Source organism: Equus asinus, chromosome 8 (genome assembly GCF_041296235.1).
Source record: "Equus asinus isolate D_3611 breed Donkey chromosome 8, EquAss-T2T_v2, whole genome shotgun sequence".
Lineage (NCBI taxonomy): Eukaryota > Metazoa > Chordata > Mammalia > Perissodactyla > Equidae > Equus > Equus asinus.
In genome coordinates this window covers 72,232,814-72,247,943 of record NC_091797.1, presented here as the reverse complement: position 1 = coordinate 72,247,943, position 15,130 = coordinate 72,232,814, and the positions used below count along the sequence as shown (strand labels likewise).

The following is a 15,130-nucleotide window of genomic DNA, read 5'->3' as shown; positions in this document are numbered from 1 at the left end:
TCGGGTGGATTTATGGATGTAGTTCATCTGATTTGCGGAGATGACTCTTGAAAGGAAGGGCTCTCAATCATTCCTGGGAATGGGTTGTTTTAAGTCATGCAGAATTTCTCATCTTTGGGGAAATGCATTGGCTTCTCTGGAGAAAACCCCGCGTCCCGACCTCAGCGTACGCACTGGTGGAAGGGCTTTGCCTCACTCACGCCGCAGGGCTGATGGAGGTGGAGGTGGGCCAGCCCCGGTGTCCTGGGGGCTTCCTGTAGCCTGTCTGCTGTTGAGGGGGCTTGTTTTATGTACATTCTTTCTCCGTGAAGAGAAATTAATTCAAGATGAAAAGTCAGCCAAGATGAACTCGCACACTGAGCTAGGAGTGTTTTCTCTCAGCTCTTGGCACATCGAAGGCTGGCGCCTTATTCTTGATGTCTTCAACTTGGAATGCAAGATCTGAAAGATTTTTGAGCCCACAAGTGAGGGCAGTGGCATACACTCGCCCCGTGCCTCATTCGTTCTAAAGAAGGCTGGGATGGGAAGTGAAATGAGGAACCCCTGGCATGAGTGCATTCGAAAGGGCCTGTCCTGTTGTGTGGCTTGTCCATCGATGGGGACGGAGGAGGCGAGGGTGAGAAGGAAGATCGCTGAGCCATATTGTGTCTTAGCTGTGGTTCCCCCGAAGCTGAGCCTGGGGTAAGGATTTGGGTACTTATGTGGGGGGTGAAGGGAATCCAGTCCAGGAGTCAGGAAGAGATGCAGGAAGGGAAGACAGCCAGCAGAGTGTTCCCAGCTCAGCCACCACTGTGGGCTCCTGGAGCCCGAGTCTGCGGGGGAAACCGTCAGCCAGTATGGAAAAGGCTAGAAGAGTCGCTGGACTCGAGGGGCAAGGGAGCTGGGGTGCTTATACCAACTCCCGTCAGTCGCTGGTTGAGAGCTGCTCCTGGAGGGGCCACATCCTCGGCACTTCTGGCTACGACACGACTGCATGGGTTCCAGAGGCCAGAGATCGCCCTGGGGCAGAAACGCTTTGCGGAGCGGCAGCTGAAAGTTGGGCAGGCAGACAGAATCGGAAGTGGACAGGCGCCCTCGCTGGGCGCTCGCTGTCTCTGGATTTCATGAACAATCTCGCTCACTGCCTGCAGGCAGCCCGTGTCAGGCTGGGCTTTCAGTGACGGGGATAGAGACCCAACTCAGGCTGCCCAAACGGACATGGGAACCCAGCAGTTCGCATCCAGGTGTTTGCATCTTCAGATAAAGCGGGATGCAGATGCTCAAATAGTGTCACCAGAAACCTTCCTTTTTATTCTTGGCAATTCCCCCCAATTCTGGAAAACGGCCAACCATTATTTCTTTGAATAACGACTCCCCCCATATTCTTTCCTTCTGGAACTTCTAACAGAAAACTGTTGGTCGTGCTCTCCCTCATTTCTTTCAACCTTCCTTTCATATTCTTCCTCTTTCTATTCCTGTGATTACATTTCGGGTAAATTTCTTGGCTGTCTCCCACAACACTAATTCTCGCCTCAAACATGTCTAATCTGCTGTTTCAAGGATCCATTGAGTAATCAACTTCAAGCGTATTTTCCACTTCTAGGAAGTTCTGTGTGGTTCCTTTTGCAACCTCCTCTGCTTTTCCCGTTCACTCCTGTTCTGTCCCTGTGGTTTCCACTCCTTTTAATTTCCCTTCAACTACTTTATTTCACAGGCTATTTTTGATTGGTGGTGGTTTGTTTTATTTTATCGTCCTTTTCACTTGTCCCAGTGTCTCGAGTCCTCGGTCTGCTGATCTTTCTATGTGAATGTTTCGTGGTCAAGCCTCCCCTCCTAGGGACTGAGTCCTGTGTTGTCATGCGCGTTATCATCCGGAGCTGTGCCTGCTCTGTTTTGCTCCTGAGGAATTCCTGTGCATTTTGCATCTGCACGAGTCCAGCTTCGAGTGAATTCCTTGCCTGCGGCTCCTGCACCACACGGGGGGCGTAACTTCAGGCTCCACACCCAGCTGTGGGGGCCGTGCAGGGTTTTGATTTCCAGGGGAGGCATTTTCCCACCCAGGGCTCAGAGCACAACGAGCATCGTCGCTGTGTGCCTGGCCCAGTGGGCAGGATTTCTCGTCCCCCTGCGTGTAGAGGGTCCCCCCCCCGACAGTGCTCGCTGTATGCAAAGGGTCTCATCCTCATCTGACATGTCCCTTGGGGGCGTCAACATCCCAGCCACAGGCTGGTGGGTCTTCTGAGCAGCTCTGACACTCCCCAGGCCACCTCAGGAACAGCTATCCGCGTTGGCACTCTGATGTGTGTTCCTCATTCATTTCTGATTCCTGGGAATTTGCATCTCTTCTTCATGTATTTTTACCTAGTTTTTAACTGGTTTATACTCAGCCAGTCTTCTCTGTTGTTGAAACATGCTCTTAACACTCTCTATCTCTCTCTCCATCTCTTAGCTCCTCTTTCCCCTGTGCTGGCCTCATGTTCCAGCCGACCTTCCCTAGTGGTGGCAAGATGACCACTACCTGTTCCAGGCTCGCATCCCAACCCAGCAGCCCCAGGGGAGACAAGCTTCTCGGTGGTTCCTGCACAAGTCCAGGGACCGCGCCCCATTGGCTGGTTTGGATCATATGCCCCTGCCTGAGCCAATCACTGTGAAGAGGGTGGAGGAATGTTCTGATTGGCCAGACCTTGGTCACATGCCCACCTGGGACCTGGAGGGGCAGTCCACCACACTCACACCACATGGACTCCGAATGGAGAGGGCACAGGTCTGAAAGGAAAATTGGCGCTCTAGTCCCTGCCAGAAAGGAGGGCTGGAAACTGGACAGGAAAACTCAATGTCCGTCTCACACCCACAGTTTAGGCATTCACTTTCCCACTGTCATTTCCCCCACTTTCAGTTGGGGAAACTGAGGCTCAGAAGGATTGGCTTAAAAAAGTGTTCTCAGGGAAATACTGGATCCATGTATTCAATTCAAAACTCTCCCCCTGAATCCTCCACCCTTTGCCGTTGTGTCCAGAAGCCAGGATAAGAGGAGACGCGGATCCTTTACCCATAACACACCTGGGGTCTCCACCAGCTCCTGGCCCCCAGGAAGTCACTGTCCGTTTCCATCCTCCCTCTGCTCCCTGTTCCGCCTCCACCACGTCCAGCTGATTGTCAGACAGGAGCTATCCTGGCCCCATTTCATGGCCAGTGCCCACCTCTCTCCCTCCTGGCCCCCATCACCTTCCCTCTTCCCCGTGCCCAGAGAGCTCACTAACTGCACATTAAAGAGTGAAATTCAGGGCCAGCCCACTGGTGTGCTGGTTGGGTTGGTGCGCTCTGCTTCAGCAGCCCTGGGCTTGTGGGTTCAGATCCTGGGTGCAGAACCATGCAGAGCTCCTCAGTGGTGCTGTGGCAGCATCCCACATCAAAGTAGAGGAGGATTGGCACAGGTGTTAGCTCAGTGACAATGTTCCTCAAGCAAAAAGAGGGAGATTGGTAACAGATGTTAGCTCAGGGCCAATCTTCCTCACCAAAAAAAAAAAAAAGAAGAAGAAGAAAAGAAGAAAAAGAAAAATTCAGCACACTCAAACCTATGCAGAATTAGCATCCCAGCCCACAGCCAGTCAGATCGCAGCCGCCACAATAAACTGCCGTGTGCTGTTCACTCTCTCTGGCTCTGTCAGCCTTCTCTCCAAAGAATACTCAGTCTCTGGCACAGGGTTTGGCACAGAGAAAGCTTGTAATTCATGTCCATGGAATGACCAGATGAATGAAAACCACATCACTCAGTGCTTGTTCTCAGAGAACAGGGCAGCATCCCAGACACGTCAGAATGGTTTCCTGCCATCCCTGACCTGAGAGTCAGAGGCAGCAGGAGAGAGGCCAGCCATGGTGGCTGAGACTCGAGTTAAACGCCAGCTCCCGCCCCGCCGTCCCTGCGCTGGGCAATCTTGTGAGAGCTGCTGGCCCTCTCCTGATCCATCCAGCCACCTGCACAATGAGAAACACCGACAACCATAGTATCTACCTTCTGTATCTCTGAGAAGATTAAATGAGTTGATTTCTGAAGAACACCTGGAGGACCCGGCCTCTGGCCGAGTGGTTAAGTGCACATGCTCTGCTGCGACGGCCCAGGATTTTGCTGGTTCGGATCCTGGGTGTGGACATGGCACCGCTCGTCAGGCCATGCTGAGGCGGCGTCCCACGTGCCACAACTAGAAGGACCTGCAACTAAAATATACAACTATGTACTGGGGGGATTTGGGGTGAAAAAGCAAAAAAAAAAAAAGATTGGCAGCAGTTGTTAGCTCAGGTGCCAATCTTTAAAAAAAAAAAAAAAAAGAACACGTGGAACCGAGGCTGGTTCCCTGGCAGCGCTGTGTGAGTCTTAGCTGTTGTCATCACAGTAGGTGGAATAATGGTGCACCAAAGTTGCCCATGTCCTAATTCCCAGACCCTGTGACTATGTCACCTTAGGTGGCAAGAGGCTTTGCAGATGGGACTGAGGATCTTGAGAGGAGGAGCTGGTCGTGGATGATCCAGATAATGTGAGATCCTGAGCCCAGGGTCCTCACAGGGGTCCTGAGGAGAGGGAAGTGGAAGGGGCGGAGCCAGCTGATGAAGAGGCCAGTGGCCCTGTCTCAGTCAGGGCTCTGCCCCCGGTGAGAGGATGCTGGAGCTGTCAGTGCAAGTCTGCGTTGGTTCTTGTTTAAATTAAGGTCGTTCTCAGATCTTGACATAAAACCTGAATGTTTTCTTCCCAGATTCTCAACCGCCAGGTCTGGATTTTGAGTCTGCTCCCTGCTTTTAGGGGGCTCTGTTATAGGAAGGGGGCGGGGCGGGTTCCTGAGAGAAGATGCCTCTCCCCACCCTGTGGTGTTCTAACGGCCTCTCTTCCTGCAGGAAGCCGTGGTCAGCACATGGCTCCAGTTCAGCGATGGCTCAGTGACGCCCCTGGACATCTATGACACCACCGACTTCACCCTGACTGCCACCTCCCTGGACGAGGCCGTCGTGTCCGTCTCCCAGGCCCGCTCTCCCAGGTGGCCCGTTGTGGTGGCTGAAGGGGAAGGCCAGGGGCCCCTGGTCCGAGTGGACTTGACCATCGCGGAGGCCTGCCAAAAGTCCAAACGCAAGAGCGTCCTGGCCGTGGGCATTGGCAACGTCAGGGTCAAGTTTGGCCAGAACGACGCTGACCCCAGGCCCGGCAGGGACTACGATGAGGGGGAGATCAAGAACCACGCCAGTGACCGGCGGCAGAAGGGCCAGGACCCGGAGCGCGCGGGCCAGGATGCGCACTTCCACGGCAGCTCCTCCGTGGAGCGCGAGGAAGGCGCCCTCCGGAGGGGCAGCACCACGGCCAAGTCGCTGCTGGACAACAAGGTGGTGAAGAACAGCTGGCTGGACGGGGGCAGGCTGGCGGGAGAGGGCCAGCTGCAGAACATCCCCATTGACTTCACCAACTTCCCGGCCCAGGTGGACCTGCCCCAGGCGGGGGGCGGGCTGGGGGACAGCGACCTGGTGCAGACGCCGCGGGGCCTGAGCGACCTGGAGATCGGCATGTACGCGCTCCTGGGGGTGTTCTGCCTGGCCATCCTGGTCTTCCTGATCAACTGCGCCACCTTCGCCCTCAAGTACAGGCACAAGCAGGTGCCGCTAGAAGGCCAGGCCTCCATGACCCACTCGCACGACTGGGTGTGGCTGGGCAATGAGGCGGAGCTCCTGGAGAACGTGGGCGAGGGGTCGCCCCCCCAGGATGAGCACACGACCATCATTGACCGCGGGCCAGGTGGCTGCGAGGAGAGCAACCGGCTCCTGCTCAACGGTGGGTCCCAAAAGCACGTGCCGAGCCACCCCCACCGGCCGGCCGACTCCGGGGGGAAGCAGGACAGGGACCAGAAGCATGAGCCCCTGCACTCGCCCACCTCCAAAAGGAAGAAGGTGAAGTTTACCACCTTCACGACCATTCCCCCAGACGACAGCTGCCCCACCGTGAACTCCATCCTCGGCGCCAACGAGGAGGACATCAAATGGGTGTGCCAGGACGTGGACGCGGGCGCCCCCAAAGAACTCAGAAACTATCTGGAGAAATTCAAGGACAAGGTGTAGCCCCTTGGCCGAAGGGCCGGGCGCCTGGACACCCTCCTTCAGCCCCTGTAGATCTGGGCCCCGGGAATCCCGGGGGTTGAGCAGGGAGGCCCTGGGGCCCTTCTAGACCAGAAGGAAGTTTTGAAGCCTGGAAGGGACTTTTTTTGTAATCGAAGGTTTTTTAGCAGTGGATGATGGCAGATTTTTGAAAGTTAGCGGGACAAACTCTGGGGGGGAAGCTGACGGTGATGCTGAACTGCGCAAGGCCAAATTAGGGCGGTTATTTTATGAGTCAAAGTATAACACAGACATGCTACCAAAAATTATTTGTTAAAAAATGCAAAAAGACAAATAAAAAGAGACAGAAATAATCATCTGTTTATATTTCTAATAAAGGAGCAAAATATAACAGTAGGGCCTGCTAAGAGACATCTCCCATTTTAATTCAACACTCCGCTTTCAGAGGACAGCCTCTGACGTCCACGTGGGGCTGGGGGGGCGCGTTTCCACATCCTGGTTTCCTCTTGGGACAGACCTGAGGATTTTTAAATCTTTACTTGATAGTCTTTTCTTCTCTTTGTCCACATGTTCTTTTTTTCCCCTCTCCTTTTTCTTTTTGTGGCCTAGACTTCCATATGACTTATGTTTCATGTTTATTTCTGAGGATCAAATATATTTTTCCTGAATTAAACATAAATTATCCTCCTGTTCGTTAGATGAATTCTCAGAAACATGGTCAATCTGTTCTTTAAGTGCAAGTTTGTGCTTTTCTGTAACGCTCCAGCCTTGTTGGGACTTGCTGGGTTTTACGATTAGCGGGAGCTTTTGGAGTCTTTGCAGGGGGAGGGGACTGACGTTGACCCACCGCCACACCCACCATCGGGCCAGAGGCAGCGCGTGGGACATTGTCAGCGGCTGGTCAAATGGGGTGCGGCCAGCAGCACAGAGCCAAGCCTGGGCCCCCTGTCCACTCGGCCACACTCCATCCCTGGTCAAATCCACAAGAGAAAGACCGCTCCCAGCCTCGTCTATCGGGAGACATACTGGTATGGAGAAATGAACAAAGGTAAAAGCTGTTGGAGGGTTTTTAAGTTGTTTTTTTTATCAGCAGGGCATTTCAGCATAAATTGCAAAGATGAAAATCTACATTGGATTGTCAATCGTCTGTGTTTTAACAGCCTAGTTGTGCAGTGGCACATTGCAAAACGCGTTCATCCAAAGTGACGTGGTTGCGGCAGGGAGGCCCACGCCGCTTTGGAGCGACACCCTCCAGGCCTGCAGACTCGGGCCGCGCGTGATACCCTCAGCCGGACGGCCCACGCAGACCACGGGCAGGCTTCTTGTTTTTATTTTTTTAATTACTAAAATCATTAGCTAAGAAAGGGCCCTGAAGCCTCATAACCTCAGTGGGACCTTTTAAAAAGGTATTTCTAGCACATATTATAGGCAGAGAGAAGGAGATATTTATTTACACCTGTGATGTCAATTGTCATTAAAATGCTTTCCATGGCTTGACAAGTGTCTCCTGTGGGGTTTCTTATTTCCTTTAACTCCTATTTCCTCCCCTCCGCCAAAGCTACAGCTTGTTGAGGAAATAAACTATCTGTTAGGGTAGAGGGAAAACAACACACTTGCCGGATCTTTTTTTTTTCCTCTTGGTTTCTTGACTGATCCAGAGTAATTCCTAAGAAGGAAACCCTTCAATCACTCATCTACCATCATCCACAACCGTGGTTCTCAGACCTGCGCATGCTCAGAATCGCCAGGAGGGCTGATGAAACCCAGATTGCCGGGGTGGGGCTGGTGTGCATTTCTGGAAGGTTCCAGGGTGGTGCCGATGCTGCTGGTCTGAGGTCCACACCCTGTGATCTGCCGATCAACATCGGAGGAGAAGGGAAGCCTTGGCACAGAGTGGGCCACGGCGTGGCTCTCTCCTCTAGGGGAAACACCTACTGGAATTCTGACCGTTTTGTGTGTTTGTTGTTGTTTGAGGTTGTGGTGGGTGGTTGTTGCTGTTGCTTAGTGGGGGGTAGAGAATTTTTTGGTAGAAGACAAAGTGGTATTTTTTTTAATAACAGCTTTATTGAGACATTAATTCATATGACATAAAATTGACCCTTTTGAAGTGTACGATTCAATGGTTTTTAGTATATTCACAGTTATGCATCCATCACCACTGCAATTTTAGAAAATTTTCATCATCACACATTAGAGTCACTCGCCACTTTCCCCCAAATCTTCTGCCCCAGGACACCACCAAGCTACTCTCTGTCTCTCTGGATTCTCCTGGACGTGCTGGCATCTCTGTCATTATGGGGGACCCTCCTGAAAATTCCCTGTGTGGGAGTAGAACCCCCATGACATCATGAAGTAACGATTCTTCTTGTGAGAAGCTGATGGGATTAACAGATGTGACTGTTTTCTGAATCAATCACCAGGAGACCTCTTTCCCCCGTGTGCAGTGAGAGAGAACCGTTTTCAACACCTTCAGTGTGGAAGTCATGTCCGTTCCTGAATCTTGCTACCTACCTAGCTGGCCCGTGTATTTCTTTAAAACATTAAGGCTCCACATAAAGAGAAAGAGGATCGTGGTTGGCTCTAATGCTGGGTGCTTCGTTTCTGCCCTGAGGTAAACTACAAAAGGATCAGAACTCCCGACGCCCCACCTCATGCACGGGCAGCAGGCCAGCTGCCAGCCTTGGGCAAATATCTCAGGGGTCCTCTCGACACCTGAGCGACCCTGTTCTGAGACCTGAGACGATGAGGACAGTTGAAGTCGTCCTCGCCAGACAGGAGGCTCAAGGAGCCCCTGCCATGGTCGTCAGTAGAGAACGAAGAGTCTATGTCGGGGTGACCGGCTGGTCCCATTTCCCCTGGGACTGTCCTGGTTTTAAAACTGGAAGACCTTTTTTTTCTAAATTAACATATTGTACACCTTAAATTTACACAGTGTTATATGTCAAATATATTTCATTTAAAAAATAAATAAATAAAACTGGGAGACCCACGTCCCAGGAAACCTCTCGGGGAGCTGGGATGGTTGGTCTCCCTGGTCTGTGTAAGTGACACCAATTATCATGACAAATTTCTGTTGGTCCTTTCAGTTGATTGGGATGTCACTGCGTTCAAAATGTCTCCTTTACTGCCATCTTAAGGCTTGAATATAACCTCACCTAGGGAGGCAAAGGGGGCTACAGCCTGCCCAACACTTCAGCTCGCTCCTGACTGGGGCTTGTGACTCGTAGGATTGCACCATCCCAAGCATCACCTTGGGGCCGGGGCCCCTCCCCTCCACAGATACCTTGGGTTGGTGCATATTTTCTGCTGGGTGGGATCAGAGGACGATTTCTCTTTTACGTGTACAGACGCTAAATAAATGTAATTTAGAAAAATTTGTCAGGCCCTGAAACAACTCGGATCAGTCATCAAGGCTTTCTCACTGCCCTCCCTTCCAAGCACGAGGGCTGCCCCCGCGCCAAGCCTGCCTTCCCATGGTCTGTGAGCCTCTGTCCCCCCTGAACGAGTCTATAGATATACGACCTCCACTATATTCCCGCAGATGTGTCAGCTCCATTCTGCAACTAAGGGCACAGTGAGAGGAGCAGGTGCCAACTCAGGAAAGGCACCGCCTTCTTAGGGGGACGTGAGTCTGCGAGACTGGGGAGGTGGACACGACAGCAGCAAGACCATCTGTCCAGGTGGACACTGTGTAATTCCTCCTTCCCGTTAAGATGACCAAATGGAGCAAAGGAAGCTTGTCTTTTGGTTGCTGGTCCCGTTATTCATTTAGCATGCACTTATGGAACCCCTGCTGTATGCCTGGCCCCCCCCAACTCGCAAAAGATGGAACAATTAACAAGACCTCAAGGCGCTCGCAGGCAATGGGTGGAGGCAGAGAAGCAGGGGGCTATAGCACAGGACGAGGGGTGCCGTGGCGGCTAGGTGCGTGCTGGGCAGAGCGCCTCACCCCGTCAGTCTTCTGTCCCCGCGGCTTGTCGACAGTCACTGTGTGCCCCAGGCCGACTTCCCATGGCCTCAGAACACGAAGCTCTGAAAAAAGAGCCTGTTCTCCCTCATACGTGAATAGATCTTCAATATTAATGTTTATTAGCATTAATCTTTATTAATCTTAACAATAATTTATTAATCTTAACAATAATTTATTAATATTATATTTATTAATGTTAACCTTTTATTAATATAAACAATAACTGCAATAGTAATAAGACCCCATTTAAGAAGTCTGTGGCAGGCCCAGGTAAACATCCTTCAGTCATTCACTCACAACCACCCCCTGAGGTAGGTGTGTTACCTCCATATTACAGACAAGGAAACAGACTCAGAGCATCCTTCTCAAGGTCACAGCTGTGAAGCAACAGAACCCAGACTCAGACCCTGACTGTGTCTGCAAAGACGGTGGTCGTGATTATTACACTCATACAAGCCATTCGTGTATTTTCTTGTGTTAAAAATGTAATGAAGCTGACAGAAAAAGGCAACTCAGGCTCATTCCACAAAATCTGGAAAATGAAGAAAAGCAGAAGAAATAAAGAAAAAAAAAGCCCTCTAGTCCCTCTTCCTGGGAATAAAAATTAATAACTCGTCTTATACACCCTTCAGTGTTTTTTTAACAGTGCGCATAATTTTGCATGACTTTATTGGTATTTTGAAAGTATACCACTATAAATATGACTTTTAGATTATTTTCCCAATTTTAAAAGTAGCCTGTGAGCATTGTAAAAAATTTATTAAAATGACCAGAGTCACCTCTGTTGGCGCTCTGGATATGTCCCTATAGGTTTTTGCCCTTGTATTTCTTTTTTCTTCCATAGTTGAGATCAAAGTGCAAATACTGACTTTTAAACATAATTAATGGGCACAGTTCCACAGCCCTGGACCAGACGATAGGACAACGGTGTATGGTGGAACACTGTGAGTTGCCTAAGGGGCCCCAGTGCATAAGGGAGGGAGAGATTGGGGGCTGAAATCCAGCCCGATCTTTGCCCGTCACTATGCACCTGTCTGGAGGAAAGGCTGTGGCACTGACTTGAACAGGAGCGCTCTCTGCGTGCCCAGCGAAGCGCCTGGGGCCACATCTTCCCAGAGGTGGCCACAGTTTACAGTTTGATCCCAAGGGTCAAGGTGACAGCAGCCAGCACCAGTGACTAGTCTGAGCTTCGTCAGCAAAGCACCAATAAGACTTCTCTGACTGGTGGCAAAGGATTCGCTCATATCAGACAAACTCCTCCACAGATAATCATGGCACGAGTCGCGTGAGGTCTAAGAAACAGCTGTTTAGAGGCGTTGGAGAGCAGCCATGGCCACCGAGATTGAAGGGCACAGATCCCAGGGAGGCGGGAGGGTCCGAGGTGAGCCCCACATTTCCCACCAGGCTTTTTCGCCTTGGAGCCTTCTCAGTTCGCCTTGCAGAGCTCAGAGACTGAACAAAAAGCGACGGCCTAGAGCTTGCAGCAGGCTCGCTGGGCTGGACAGACAAAAATCATCTCCAGGACTGTGAAGGCAGCAAGGATCTGAGGGTCCCAGATGCCTGAGAAGAAGGCCCTGCAGAGAAGAGAGCCAGGACTGGGCACACAGTCCCCTCTTACGGCGTCTGCCAGTTCCTCAAGGGGACGTGAAGGGGCAGTAACGAAGAAATTAAGCAAAACAGAAGATGGGGAGGGTTTAGAAGCCACTCCGAGATGCAGGTGATCGCTCAGTACTTCCTGGTTAAGAGCTGCCCCGGGAGGGTGCAGGCCCCCAGCCCTCCTGGGCCTCTGGTAGGGAGGGGGCAAAGTGGGGCTCTGCCCAGGGTGAGCCGCAGGTGCTGGATACTGGAAGGGAAAGCCAGCGGAACTTGAGCAGACGGGGGAAGGAACGGGACCTAGAGATGCGGATCTGGGCAGAACATGCACAGTATCCTCCCAAATATCAAATGATCACGTGGACCGCCGCCAAAGTTTCAGCTGTGACGGATAGCAAAGAGAGGCAGATGATGCTAGGACAGCTCGAGGCGGCCGAGGAGGCCACTCCGGGGAGAGGAGGCTTGAGCTGGAGGGGAGGATGCGTTAGAGATGCTGTGCAGGCTGGATAAAGTTCCAGGCAGCGGGAAGCGCAGGTACAAAGCTCCTGCAGAGTCAGGTGAGAGCATGGTAGGGACGAGGCATTTAAAAAAATGCGGCTGGAGACACTGCTTCCCAGGGGCATTGAAAATGGGTTTGCACATATAAAAATTTGCTTTCTCCTCCCTCACACTGCGCAGGAAACAGCTCTGCTGGGGAAAGAGGCCAAATACCTATATAGTACGTTGGCTTTGAAAATGGGCATTTTTTCCAAGTTCTTTAGAGCGGTCCAAAATAGTCAAGCTTTGACCAAATGCTAATGTTTTGGGTTGGTCTCTGCATCTCCAAATTTCCAGCTGGAAGAAGGTAAATTGGGTGGGTTTCCTGTTTGTCTGTTCGGAAAGGCTTATTAACTCCTTTAAACAACAAATAAAGAGACAGAAAGGAAACCTACGGGCTCTGACAGTCGAGTCCTGTCTGAGGAGTTCTTTGATGCTCGTTTAAAAACTTGGATCAAGACAGTTTTATAAAGTAGAACTGAGAAGAAAAGGAAAGTCAGGTTATCCTGTCACAGCTGCTCTTCAGGGAGAACATTAGATAATGAGGTAAATTATGACTTTCTTTTGCAATTTATATTCTACAACCAAAATGTTCTGTCCAAAAAGCCTTTTTTTCTGTCAAAGAGGGCATTTGGGTGGAAAGAAATTACCAGACTGTGAAATTTCATTGATTTTAAGAACCCAGGTTAAGCTAGGGGTCAAGATTTGCATTTCCCCTCATTTGCGTGTCCTCTGAAGGAAGGGTGCGATTCCATGACCCGGCCATTTCGACTTGTGAGGACACACTCGCTGAGCGCTGTGGCCTTCAGAGCATTTCTTTAGCTGTGGAAAGAGAGTCGTTATGTTAAATGTGACGGGACGGAGTTAGACTCGACAGAGACGGGCAAGGCGGGGCGTTGACAGAGAGGATGGAGTTCACTCACCTGTCCCTTCAACAATGCTTACTGAGAAGCTCCTGTACACAAGACACCAGTCTACGTACTCTGACTATTGCAATAGACAAGGGTCTTGGGGGTCCCTATCCACCTAGAACTTATATTCTTGTGAGGAGGAAATAGACAAAATAAACCTTAACTAAATCAATGAGATGCTATCAGACTGTGAAAATACAGTGCTAGGAAGGAAATAAACAGATGCAATAAAGAAGAATTGAGTGCCGTGCGTGCAAGAAGGGACAACTCTGCAAGAAGTAGTCAGAAGACAAGACTCAAGCTGAGAATTTGTCATCAAATCCGGTTACACTTGGGTGACAGGGTTCCAGACAAAGCGAGTGGGAGGTGCCAAGGGGTTGAAGCAAGAACGAGCTGGTGGTTGTCTGTGAACTGGGAAAACGCCAGAGCGGCTGGGAGGCAGTGAGCGCGGCAGGAAGTGGTGGAGGGCAAGCCTGCCAGCCCAGAACAGCGTCGCAGGGCAGTGGGCATAGAGGGAGGCTCCTGGAAGTCTCAGCGACGTCCTGCTGGTAGCTTGAAATCAGCCATGGTAGGAATCCCTACACCATGAAGATCAGAAAATGCTACATGGATTAGTTTCCTCTAATGACCACAAACTGCGTGGCGTAAAACAACAGAAATTTATTTTCTCCCCATTCAGAAGGCTGGAAATCTGCACTGGAGGTGTCAGCGGACCACGCTCCCTCCAGAGTCCAGAGGAGAATCCCCCTTCGCCTCGTCCAGCTTCTGGCGGCTCCTGGCATCCCCTGGCTTGTGGCTGCATCACTCCAGTCTGTCTTCACATTGTCTGCCCTCTGTGTGTTCACATCTCTGCATCTCTTCTCTTCTTGTGAGGATGCCAGCCCTTGGATTTAGGGCTCACCCTAGTCCAGGATGGTCTCATCGTAATTAGTTATATCTGCAAAGACCCTCTTTCCAAGTAAGGTCACAACCTGAGGTTCTGGGAGGACATGAATTTGGAGGGACACTACTCAATGCAGAACACTACAAATCAGGCTTTTGTTCCGAGCTGGTTTAGCAGTATGTCACCAACACCGCCTGCTGAGGTTCCCAGCGGGAATGAGCTCCACTTGCACACACGGGTGATGTGCTCATTAACACACCCTGCGCTGGCTTCCTTTCCTTTCTTCTCTCACTTCCTCAGGTCCATTGTGGCGCCTCCTTGGAATAAACTATTGCAAAATTCATCACGTGCTCCCAAACCCTTGTTCCAGGTACTGCTTCTGGAGGAACTCAATCTAAGACAGACCATCAGGATTGGCTAATAGATTGTACCTGGAGGTAAGAGAAAGGAAAGAGTCCTGGGATTTTTACTTGTGCAACTGGCAGATGGTCCATCCGTTTACTCAGATGATGATTGAATGGTTAAAAAACTCGAAAGTCCAACAAATGGCATCTGTAGAAATTCCTTTGGTGGAAGTCTCTAGCCCAGATCATGGTACAATGCAGGTTCTATGGGGATCGGGGTAAACAGCCATCATCCCTCTTCAGTTTATCAGTGTTTGCATTAGTGTTTTGTCTTGTTTTTTTTTATGCTTTTTAGTCAGGAAGATTGGCCCTAAGCTAACATCTGTTGCCAATTTTCCTTTTTTTTTTCTCTCCCCAAAGCCCCAGTACATAGTTGTATGTCCTGGTCGTAGGTCATTCTAGTTCTTCTATGTGGGATGCCGCCACAGCATGGCTTGACAGTGGTGCATAGGTCTACACCCAGGATCCAAACTGGCAAACCCTAGGCCGCTGAAGTGGAGCATGAAAACTTAACCACTCGGCCACGAGGCCGGCCCCTGTCTGGTTTTTGAATAAGTAGCATTCTTCACGTGCAGCGTCCTCTTCGATCTTTTGCCCTGGTGTCAGTGAAGTGTCCTTCCAGCGGAGTCTGCTATCAGTTTCACACCCAGGAAAACAGGCACAAATTGCAGCAGACCCTACAATTATGTATAAATCTAAGAACCGGGATTACGGGGATGCAAAACAGTGTTTAAAGACTTATCAGGCATTTCCCAATAAAGGA

General features: G+C 50.8%; 1 protein-coding gene across 2 annotated transcripts in view; it reads left to right on the top strand.

The window, feature by feature from the left end:
- TMEM132C (transmembrane protein 132C) overlaps window positions 1-7,582 on the top strand; it is a 355,227-nt gene extending 347,645 nt beyond the window's left edge. Inside the window, exon 9 of one of the 2 annotated variants that reach the window (XM_070515846.1) lies at window positions 4,867-7,582. In XM_070515846.1, coding sequence (XP_070371947.1) covers window positions 4,867-6,072 — 1,206 coding nt within the window. In that variant the 3' untranslated portion in view covers window positions 6,073-7,582. The remainder of the gene's footprint in view (window positions 1-4,866) is intronic. The other variant, XM_070515847.1, reaches the window with a different exon arrangement.
- Window positions 7,583-15,130: the final 7,548 nt, after the last annotated feature.